The 12,019-nt window shown below is 38.5% G+C and overlaps 1 protein-coding gene across 1 annotated transcript in view; it reads right to left on the bottom strand.

The window, feature by feature from the left end:
• Positions 1-6,380: 6,380 nt before the first annotated feature.
• Positions 6,381-12,019, bottom strand: part of BTAF1 (B-TFIID TATA-box binding protein associated factor 1) — a 42,829-nt gene continuing 37,190 nt past the window's right edge. The window contains exons 30-38 of the mRNA XM_005520638.3: positions 11,862-11,991; positions 11,034-11,175; positions 10,737-10,867; positions 10,184-10,309; positions 9,281-9,433; positions 8,472-8,683; positions 8,152-8,311; positions 7,403-7,573; positions 6,381-7,163 (exon numbers count right to left, since the gene is read on the bottom strand). Coding sequence (XP_005520695.1) covers positions 7,017-7,163; positions 7,403-7,573; positions 8,152-8,311; positions 8,472-8,683; positions 9,281-9,433; positions 10,184-10,309; positions 10,737-10,867; positions 11,034-11,175; positions 11,862-11,991 — 1,372 coding nt within the window. The 3' untranslated portion in view covers positions 6,381-7,016. The remainder of the gene's footprint in view (positions 7,164-7,402; positions 7,574-8,151; positions 8,312-8,471; positions 8,684-9,280; positions 9,434-10,183; positions 10,310-10,736; positions 10,868-11,033; positions 11,176-11,861; positions 11,992-12,019) is intronic.

The following is a 12,019-nucleotide window of genomic DNA, read 5'->3' on the forward strand; positions in this document are numbered from 1 at the left end:
ATGAAGGCAGGGGAGGGTTAGGTTGGCTGTTAGGACAAGGTTCTTTGCCCAGGGGGTGTTTGGGCACTGGACAGGCTCCCCAGCGCAGTAGTCACAGCACCAAGCCTGACAGAGTTCAAGAGCTGTTTGGACAATGCTTTCAGGAGCATGGTGGGGCTCTTAGGGCAGTCCTGTGCGGGGCCAGGATTTGGACTCGATGTGGGTCCCTTTCAATTCAGGATATTCCATGGTTTCATGACTGCAGGCAGTGCTGGCTGCTGTTGGGCCTTAGCTTGTGAGGAAGGGTTGTAGTTTCTCTCTAGGTTTCTGCGCAGGTGCAAGAAGCTGTGGGGTGTTCGTAGCCATATGCCACTGAAACTGAGCTGAACTTTGTGTCTGGCTCGTTTGTTTTCTCCTTCGGATTGGCACAGCAGGCTCCTGTGGTGGTGGTCAGAGCTACTTTTCCTGTGTAAGTGGGAAGGGGATGAAGCAGCACACACCAGGCTCCCAGGGGTAAGGCATTCTAATCTCTTCCACAGCAGTACTGCAGTGGCTTTGCCAGCTGTGACCACATCTATATTGGAGGCAAAAATACTGCACAGTAGGAAACTGGGAGAAATAAACCAAACAGAGCCAGGGAAAATAGGCTGACGGCGAGTGCGTCCCATGTCCTTCCTCCTCCATTCTTTCCCTGCCCCTACACAGCTCATGTAAACTGTCATGGGTTTTGGTGTTTTTTCATTCTCCTTGATTTGTTTGCTGCCTTGCTCTTCAGCTGATAAATAATAGGCACAGCCAAAGAGTGATGCAACTTCTAACTGTGAGAACACACAGTTCTGCATTTTATAAACAATAATTAACTACTGCTGACTGTGCCGGCCGTGAGAAGCCTGAAATGCTGATCACATCTTGCAGCTCTCACCAGGGCAGCAAAGAAAGCAGAAGTACCAACTTTGGATTCTGACACTTTGTCCTTTCCTGCTTGCAAATGAACTGATAATTTAACTGATATGATGCCTAAGTGGGTGAACTTCAAATTAGTCATAAATGAAGACAGACACTGGTGGGCTGGCACTTACTGCTGGTTTTGTTATTCTGCGTGATTCCTTCCTCTGCCATCTCTTGAAAACAAACTCTCTTGAATATGAGCATGGGCTGCATTTTGACTTTATGCCCAGAAGTAAACTTTGCCTGTATTTATATAGATGTCCAAATGAACATGAAATAGCACCTGAGTACCTAAAGTTTGGTTGACAAGATTGTTGTGGTTTGTGAGTGATGATGCTTGCAAAATAGAGGCCAAGAATGAACAGTTGCAAGTGTCCCAGAAGTGTTTTATAATTGGACTGGGCGGAGGCAAGGGCAGCATGGAGAAATAGATCGGAATACAGTGCAGCATTTTCCTAAAGGCACACTTGTTTTGGTAATACAAAGTCAAAAGTCAGTTTTGCTGTTAAGTGAGGCAGCTCTGATTCAGAAGAAAGTCAGAAATTGGAATGTGTTGACGTATTTTTAATGTCTTCCCTCTCTGGCTACAGCAGAGATCATGACAAATTCAAACGACTTTTTTCAAGCTCTGCTCTTGCAAAAGGAGATTTTAACATCTGCGTTAGCTCTTCCTTTGGCTTGCCATTACAGATTTCTACTTGAAGGCTTTATTTCTCAGATGCTGTGATTGATAATTAAATCTCTGTAAGTGCAGTATGAGTCATGAGAAACAAGGTCAGAATACATAAATGTGTATCTGGAGAGCACAGTATTTACTCAGAGAGAGCTAACATTGAAATAGCAGCAAAAGGCACACAAGTTAACCACATGATCCACTTGGGCTGCTACACTGAGCAGTATTCCCATTTTCTCAATGGATCTAAGCACCCAGCCTGCATAAACTGAAATGTAATTACCCTGACATATGGGAAATCTCTGGCAGGCACAGCCTTGGCATGGAGAGCACAGCATAGCCCTGCAAAGGCCCCTGGAACTGGAGTGTATTGGAGACATGGCCAGCATGTTCCAATAGCTCAGCTATTTCTGAGCTTCTCACTGAACTGCAGAGTAGTTCACTTTGCTGCGTCCCTGGAACAGCCATTTGGCAGGATGCAGTGTATCCTTCCTTTCTCCCCATTCCTGCAGCTTTTGCACCTGAGGCTGAATTTATGGGTTTGAATTTTCTGCTCTCTGGCTCAACTTCCTTCCCTCATCTGAAAAGGGAAATTGAGCACTAATTGTTTTTCTTTTGTACATGGAATTCCTCAAACAACTTAGCAAATCCTGGTCTGAATTTTACTTAAAATACTGAAAGTCATCAACATCTGTAAGAATTTGTGATTATTAATTACTTCATAAATTTTCAGACACCCAACTCCAAGTTAGCTATCCGTATGACTGAGCTAAGAAAACAGAAGAAATCTTGAACATAGGACTTCTTAAAGGTTTGATAGCCTTAAGGAAGGATAGCCTAGCGAATTTCCTAAACCCACGTGTGCTGTTTTGTGCAGATGCAAGGCTGGTGGGTACAACTTGAGATGTAAAGTTGCAAGTTTGGATCCCAGTGTCTACAAGAAGTTAATAAAAATGTCTTAACCTTGGCAAAGGACAACTTACTCTATTGTCTCTTGCCTATCTACTGTAGCATATGCACAGTGTATGCATAGTGTATTTAGCTGTTGCCCAAGGAAAAAAGATACAGAGGAGTTTGGCACAGACCTTCTACTCTTTGTGTTAAAGGTACCTGTTAGAAATAGAAGAAAATGAAAGTTTTGTTGTTACTGCATAAGGCTTATGAATGGAGAAGACTTGGCAGTATGAGCACCATGTTTGCTCCAGCAGAGCTCACCTCAGGGTTCATACCCTGCCTGTGCACACACATGGCAGGTGTGACATCCAAGACCACATGATTGTCAGTGTGAAGTTAGAGCTCTGTTACCCTGATGCTGTATGGTCCTCCCAGGAGGGGAGTGGCATGCCTGTACTGGAGAGGGTAGTGCCATCAGTCTCACAACCAAAGGAAGCTTTTGCTTGCTGGGCAGAATCCCTGAGTCTGGTCTGGCTGTCAAGAGTATCAACTAAATCCTGATTCCTGAAGAGGGAGTTGGCCTTAAAAACAGACAGTGTAACTGAACAGGTACTTCCAAACCTGCTGTAGAGAATACTGGAGAACTAGTGAAGCTACTAAAACAAGGAGACAACTGAAATGGTTTCTAACACAAATTCAGAGGTCATGTCTTTTAACAGACCACTGAAAGAATTTAGATGGATTATCATATCTATAAAATCCTTATATTCAGAGAACTATCCTTGAAAGTAATTCACTTAAATATGATTTTACAAGTAATTTTTACTCTAAAGCCTCTCTCTGCCTGGTTTAAAGGAAGAACTCCATGTTCCAAGCTTTTGCTTACAAATAACTTAGCACAAGTCAGTTACTGCTGTGGATCCTTAAAAGCTTTAAAGCTTGCCCTATGCCAAAGCTCTATTAACATGCACACCAAGCTAGATTTAACACTATATTATTCACCGTTTGTAAGCAAGTTAATAAAAGCTTTGGTATGTGAACATGTTTTCATCTTAGAAGTTTCCCAGAGTTTCTAATATGCCTTAGAAGTTGCCCTACTTCTGCTTGAATTAAGGCTTAATTAGAAATGTGTGCTATTTGCCTTACAACCTGCAGAAGAACCATGAGACAGTAGGAAAATTTGGGATACCACTAATAGTAAATGTAAGCATTTGTCTTTAAACCTGGTAATCTTAAGGTAAAATATAAGATTTTTAAAAATAATGGACTAAAGCAAAAGGCTCAACTTGAACTAATTTAAGTTAAACTAAATCACTATATGCATACCTTGGATATGCAGTGTAATTTTGCTTTCAGCAAGCTTGGAAAGAAAACCTTCAAAAGCACTAAGGAGAAGGACAAAAAAAAACAACCTAAAAACCTGCAATAGTTACAAGTAGATTTGCAGAAAGCAAGCAGCTTCCTGCCTAAATGAATTCCGAAGATAACATGCATAGAGAAAAGGCAGTCTTGTTAGATTGAATTCTTAGTTAAACTAAGTAAAACAGACACTGCACAAGGTGTGTTTATGCAGACCTGGTGCATGTTTGCAGACAGTAGTTCTCCATTTAAAGTAGAATTTCAAGCAGTCCTTAGGTTTGGTTGAAAAGCAGCATTATGTGTACAGTGTTTCAAAGTCATTCCTTCCAGTCCAGAATACAGTCAAGTCAGAGGTTCTGAATCAGGAACTACACTAATTTGGAGGTCTGGCTTTTGTGACTATTAGTGTTTTTTTGATGCTATTAAATTATGAGAGAGACTAGTTTAATTCAGTGCAAATTACACACAATGCATCAAGCCTTGAGTATGAGGCAGTGCAGCAGGTTGCCCAGAGAAGTTATGGATTCCCCATCCCTGGAAGTGTTCAAGGCCAGGTTGAACAGATCTTGGAGCAATCTGGTATAGGGGAAGGTGTCCCTGCCCATGCAAGAGCTTTGGAAGTGGATGATCTTTAGGGTCGCTTCCAACCCAAAGCATTCTGAGTTTATGCATGGCTCTACTCAGTTCATGTTTCTTTGGGCCTCCAGCAACTGCACCTGCAGTCAGTCAGGACTTAGGCTGTATCCTCATTAGCAAGTAACAAACTGTGCTAGGGGCAGAGCTGGAGAGCAAAATGGTTGGTGCTAAGAATCTGACATATTTGAAGTTTTCACTTTAGCCTAGAAATAAATAAACTTTCCTATTCCAACCCAGATCCTGGTCTGGTCCAGCTGAACACCCATTAAAGAGATCAAATGCAGTTAGAGGCATTCTAAGAGCTCTTTCTTGCTGGAGTCTTGCTGTGAGTCCAGTTTGTGCACTGAGGACACTGCACAAACAAGCTAGATCTTGGCAAATGCTCTGCTAGTTTGAAAAGCACAGAAGAGCTCTTCGTTAAATATTATGGTAACAAAACCCCATTTTTTTATATAGTTGGTGCAGTGTTCCTGTTGGATTACATTTCAAAGCATTAATTCACAGAAAACTTAGATCAGTCAGTACATATAATAATTTTGAAATAATTATTCTAGGTTCTGCCTTCCCCTCTTTTTCAGGTGCAGGAGTCTTGTTGATGTGATATCCAAGAGAGCCATTGCTAAAATTATTATGGTTGCATAGCAACCTCAATGTGATAAATAACTGGCTTAAAACAGTACTATGCTGTCTATTTCTTTCCTAACAGGACCCAAACAGTTTATCACTGTACCTAATAAAACTCTTGAAGAAAAACATATGCAATTTTTACCACTAAAGAAGTTTCTTTATTCAAATATCCCATTATATCTAGGCACTGTCACCAAATTACTGCACCAAGTTATCTTCAAGTATGCATTATTCCAGCACTGTAACTTCTCTGCAAACATCACCAAGCCCCTGCTTAGATCCTCACCTGAAAGCACAACAGAAGTAGTCTGAAGGTAGAAATTAACCAATATAATACTTATAATCCAGTTGTAATTTCCAAAAGCATTTGGGTTTTTTATGCAGCCAGGTAAGTTTTCCCTACAGAAACAAAACTAAACATGGACAAACTCAACATACAACTTATATATTCCCAGTTGTTTTTTTTTTATTTTCATGGAATGCTAATTTAGTTACAATCTGGCAGTTCATAACTACTGAAATGTGACATTAATTTGTCTCCAATGCTGTAGAACTGTCTTGATTTATATAGTTTTAAAACAATCTTATTTTACAATAGTTGAGGTCTCTGGTGGTTTTTAAGCTCTGATGCTTAAGCACACAGCAAGCTACAAACCTTAGGTTTTATATTTATACATATATTCTATGTATTCAGACAACTGCTGTAAGTTATCTATAATTTAATATTTATAAAAAGTGCATATACTGGTAATATGCACATCTAGAAACACACTTTTACTACTGCCTCCCTTTTTTATAAAAAGCTGCATAACATACAGCCATATTATTCTCACTCACTGCTATTAAAGTCTTTTACTATTTTTGTTACACAATTTTAACTATTCAATTACCTCAAACTGAATGTAGGTATTTCTATGTATATTTTCTCCTAACGAAAAAAAAGTCCTCCCTATTCCTTTAAGAAGCTTTAAATCATGCATCAGTTTAGTACACAGTCACTTTTAGCATGGATTTTAGAATCCTAGACAGTGTAAAATCTACTTCTGGAAAACGTCTGTCTGTATATTTAATTTCTTCTTTTAGTTACAAAAAATATATAGGATTGAAACATATGGAATACATGCATCTCTCAAAGTGGCTATACTCTAGCCTTATAGATAAATTAAAAAAGTACACCCCTGCTAACAGGATGCAAACATGACCTCAAATAGGCCATTACCTGTATTTAATAGAGCTCATTACTTTAAAAAGTTCAAGTCAGCTGTTCTCACAAGAAGGTGTCAAAGGACTGAAGAGCGTGATGTATTTATAGTCAATATACAAAGGTGGGTGCACAGGCCTAGTGCTATTCCATTATTCAATACTTTCAAGGCTTCTGGGCTTTGCCTCTGGTGATAAAAAGTCCTGAAATGATCTGAATGAAAGCTTAAGTTGAAAATTGCTTTTTTACTACACCTTAAAAGCAAGTTGTGTTTAAAAGAAAAATGTACACTAAACAACCTGAAGCACTGAAACAACTGTACAAAAACTATTATAGATACAGAAAGAAATAATGGTGGACTTAACTGCAAACACAAGCAACACTTGTTAACAAATGTAAGAACTTGCTTTGTTTTAATTCTTCTACCGAGTAAGAATTTGCAGCTGTTCAGAACAAGTAAAATTCAAACCACCTCACAATGTTTACATTTAAAGTTTTTATACAGTGCAAACGTTTAAGACAGAATAACTTCCCAGTGAAACAGCTGACACTACTTCATGCCAGTCTTTCGAAGATTCCTCTTTCAGTAAGTCTATTTACACATTAAGCTAAAGGTTCACTCTATATGCTTTTAAGTTTGCTGAATATCAGCAGAAAAATACGTGAACTAGCAGCAGCTGTATTACAAATATGTGATGGTTACTTCAATGAATGCATAAAGTTTTCAAGACTGTATTCAGTGTCATACTGCTCTTGATCCCATAGTTCTCCAAGGTTTTCGAGTACTGATTTCATTGATGCTTTCCCAGAAGAGGTAGAGGTATCTGCTTTTTCAGTTTTTCCATCCTTCACAAAAGAAAAAAATTCCTGTTAATATACAGAATAATGTTTTCAAGAATCTAAAAAATTCTTCAAGTCTGATAATTTTTCTGGGGAAATATCACTTCCTCCTGTTGTTCAGAGACACGTCTACTATTCATCAGTCCAACTTAAGCATTTGTGTGATTAAATTTTACACTTCAAAGCAAAGCTTTTCCCTAAGCTGACTCTATTTTTGGTAGGTATTTGTAAAAATGTTTCTTTACCTTGTCAAGAGTGAACAGATCAAGAAGCTGCTCTGTTCCCATGCTCTGTAGGCTTGCATTTTCTTGGCTGATCACTGTATTTGCAATATTCATTTTGAACTTCTGAAGACCCATGATCTTCTCTTCCAGAGTTCCCCTGGTTATCAGGCGATATACATTAACAACACGTTTCTGAAAGAAAAAAAACACACTTAGCTAGAAAGTATCATCTTAGATATTCAGGAAAGCATAACCTTTTAGTGTTTATCATGGACAATCTGGAAGCAGTTTGGCTTGGAGCTACCCTTCAGTAATTGTACTCAGTCTGACAGACATTAGATGGAAAGCACAAGACTATGCCACTATACAGTAGAGGCATCTTGAGTTGTTTCTGTACTCTGGCAGAATTCACTGGTTTTACAGCTCTAAGGGAAGACCACCAGCAGTCATTCTTGCCCTGTCCAAGCACCAGAGAAGGATAACCCTGTGGGCTGTCCCTTGAGTTCCTTGTCTCTGTCCTCAGTCATCTCTTCCTCCACAAATGGGCGATTCTTCTCTGGCCTCCCCCCAGCAGCTCAGGAAGTACAGAAGAGAAGACTTACAAGTTAGGGACAAAATAAAATGGCAACAGCTGGTATGTTTTCAAGAATTAAGTATGAATGGAAGCTTGGTAGGAACCTACAGATGTCACTTGGTTATACATTACAAACTCCCTCAAGCAAGTTCAGGAAGATAAAAACCACCCTTATGGGAAATGAAGAGGTTTTCACCTGCCCAATGCGATGTGCCCGATCCATGGCTTGCAGGTCTCTCATTGGGTTCCAGTCATGTTCCACAAATACAACTGTGTCAGCCCCTGTCAAGTTAAGTCCCAGCCCACCAACATGAGTGGTGAGCAAAAGAACATCTATAGATGGGTCATTATTAAACCTGCATACAAGAAGAAGTTAAGAATCATAAGTTTAATTTAAATAAAGAACTTATGAAGCTCATTTGCTTTGAGGCAGACGAAAAATCCAGTTTTGCACCATATAAATAATACAGTTCATTAAAGTTGGCCTCATACTGGTTACAAGTGGATAATGCATACCGGGAAACAATGGAATGTCTCTGCCCAGCAGGAATGCTGCCATCGAGGCGCAAGTAAGTAACTGAAGGTAACTGAGGTCTGAGAAGGTCATGCTCCACTATATCCAGCATACTCTTCAGCTGACAGAAGATAAGCACCCTGTGCTGGGCCACAACAGCTTCTGTACCACTTTCTGAAGATCCACCATTCCCCAAACCACAGTCTAGCAGCAGCTTTAAGTAAAAGAACATTAAAGTGTGTCATTAAAATTACTGTAGATCTCATGTAAACATTGACATTCATTGATTATCAAAAGTTGAAATGACAGAAACAATAAGTGCAGAAGGAAGTATCTAAATGACAGTCACTTAAATGACAAGAAGGCAAAGTTTCACTTCCCTGTCAAACTATGAAAAACTTAAGTCATTAAAAAATTAAAAGAAAAACATTTTCTTTGCTTACTTAAATTCTATTGTAAGTAAAGCTATGCAATGCAATCTAATTTTATCAAGGAAGTAGTCTCCTGTGTAATAAAAATGAAAAAAAAAAAATTCTGCAGCAAGAGGGACAAGAATAAATTAGAAGCAAGGTTTTTCATATGCCAAAAAGTTATGTAATATATATACACACACATATATACATACTATCACCATGAAGCTTGTTTCCCCCTCCCTCTTGAATTATTATTATATCCCTGAAACACCCTTGCATTATTTTTCATTTGCTACTTAATTTTATTAAGAGGAGTTTCCATATTGTTTAAAACACACTAAACTGTAACAGCAGTAGAGATATTTGGGGAATTTAAGGCACAATACATGTCCACTTACTTGTTTTAAAGCAGACAGCTTAGGTGCATGTTGGATATCTCGAAGGGATGAATTCTGAGCTGCAAGTTGCTCTGTAATTCTCTTGTATTCTGGATGTTGGGCTGTGAGCACTAAAGCTGGATGGTTGCAGAGCTTCCGTAAGTACTGCAATGCCTTCAATTATTTAAGAAATGAAGTTAAAAAAATAATTAACAGGAACACAGTTACAGAAAAATGATTAACAGAACTGATTGTAAGTACAGGGGTCACTAGGCCTTATTCTGCAATCTGGACTTTATGGTGTATTTTCATCAAAGCTGCACATTTAAAACCTGCATTTCAAATTGTATCTAAACACTGTTACACTCATTGTGATCTTGGTCCCTTCTTTCAGGAAAAATGCAAGGACTACCATTTCCCACACTTTCATCTGAGTCTGCAATAGAGGAAATGGGTTTGGGAGCAGTTTGAGAATAATTGTTTCCAATTAACCAAGAGTTAATCTGCAATTCTATAAGATCATGACCCTTCATAAATTCGGTTCTACCCTTAAGGAAACATTTTGTCCATGTTTTAGAATCTTAATGTTGAAATGTAACAGCTGATGCAATCAGAATTACTTCCCTCATTCTGAGGTTTTGCTCTCACAGTACTCAGTTTTTACAAGATCCACAAAACAGCTAAACACCAACTGAGCAGATCACATTAGAAATACAAGGCAGTGTGATGCTTCACAAGACACAAACCCATAACTTAAATGTAATAGCTATACATCACATTCCAGCCATAAATGCTCTACTTAGATCATATGACCACAAGTCTAAGTTTACTATTTTGATTTTCATTTTTTACTAAACCTACAAATACAGCCGTATTGTATGTATGTATGTACTAGGTAATACAAATTACTGAAAAAATCTGTACCTGAAATACATGACCTGTAGATTTAAGCTTTGGTTTTTCAGTTTCTTCATTCAGTGAAATTGAAGAAACTGTTTCATCAATATCACATTTGGCACGAGATTTGGCAAAATCTTCATAAAGCTGAACCTGTAGGCCAGACAAAAGAATGAGTGTGTTTTTTCCTGACAGAAGATAGACAGTCCTATTCAGAGTTTAGTTTCAAGTTAAAATCCTGAGTTATCATACATCAATAAAGCTATTTCATACGTAACACAAGATAAATATTAACAACAGAATCTCTTGCTATTTGTTTTCTTTCAACTTGAAAAGTGTTATTGAAAAACAGTCTGCAGATGCCTACACATTGTTCATGAACAACACCCAAAATTAAGCTCAAGAAATACTCTATTACTACAGGACTGGAATCAGTGTTTTAAACACATATTACAAAATTCTTTTAGTACATCCAGAGAATGTCAGAGCTGGTATCAGACTGATACAGGAATATAGAATTCATGCCTTTGTGGTCTTAATTGTGCTGAAAAATAAACTTCCAGCCTCTTTTTAAGCATACCTGTAGAGGACTGAGAATACAATAATAATCTTGAATAATTTTGGGTGGAAGATCTTGCAGCACATCCTCTTTCATTCTCCTTAGCAGGAATGGCAGGACTTGGCGGTGCAGAGCTTCCATTGCGAGTACCCCTAATGAGGGCAACAGCACCAGTGTTTTAGAAGAAAAACATGTTTGTCAAAACATTCAGTTCCCCCTCAATCTCTGATGTTACAACTAACCACACTTCTTTTCGTTTAGCAGTTCTCATTTAAAAGCCTAAAACAAAAACCCAAAGATTAAACATTTGGTCCTTACCAGCCTCTTGTTCTCGACTGGAGCTTCGGGCATCTCTGCTTGCCAGGATTGGTTTTCCATAACGAGCTGCAAATTGGCGTTCAGTGCCCAAGAATCCAGGCATTAGGAAGTCAAACAATGACCACAACTCTAAGACGTTGTTCTGAACATAAAAGAAACATCTGATAAATTATTTTCAGAAGCAGTAAGTTGTTGCAAGATATCAGAAAAAAAATCCATACATATTTAAAACCCTGTATATTTAAATAAAACCCCATATTTAAAACCTCACACACTAAAACCCAGTCCCAAGCTCCTGGAGCTTGGTGCCTCTTTCATCCATCTGAGTTATAGAAATATCTCTGCATGCACTTGACTGCATAAATGGAGGCACTTGACCAGTACCTTAAGCCACACCCAGAGTTCTTCTGGTTAAAAAAAACCCAGGACACACCAGTGGTCTTAGTCCTGGGTGAGACATACACTGCATAGTCAAGTCATTAGGACAAAGCTCAAAATCTGGAGATCTCAGAACTGAGTTTCCTGCTAATTTTACTGAAGGCATAGGGAAATAGTATCTTTCCTGCTTGACATTTAAAGAGGACGTGGTAGAAAGTCTCGCTGCCAACTTTTGAACTCCACTAATACCAAAAAACCTGCATTCATTCCCCCATACACAGGTATATCAGAAAAGGGAAAAGATGTCGTTTTGAGCATTTAGAAGTGAAAAGCTGTTTTGCAATGTGTACTTTGAACAAGATGATTGTTAAAAGGTACAATAAAAATGAGAGCAAGTTAGATCTATCTTGTATGTTTTCTACTGTTCATCCAAAATAGAAAATCAGTTACCTGGATTGGTGTCCCAGAAAGAATTATCCTGTAATTAGCAGTCAGCTGCTTTACGGCTTTTGACAGCTTTGTTTTTCCATTTTTTATTACATGGCCTTCATCAAGAATGCAGTAATTAAACTTAATATTTCTAAAAAAGAAGAATACAGACTTAAGTA

This window comes from Pseudopodoces humilis, chromosome 9 (assembly GCF_049639895.1).
Source record: "Pseudopodoces humilis isolate 2021_Gansu_Grassland_sample_001 chromosome 9, ASM4963989v1, whole genome shotgun sequence".
NCBI classification, from domain to species: domain Eukaryota; kingdom Metazoa; phylum Chordata; class Aves; order Passeriformes; family Paridae; genus Pseudopodoces; species Pseudopodoces humilis.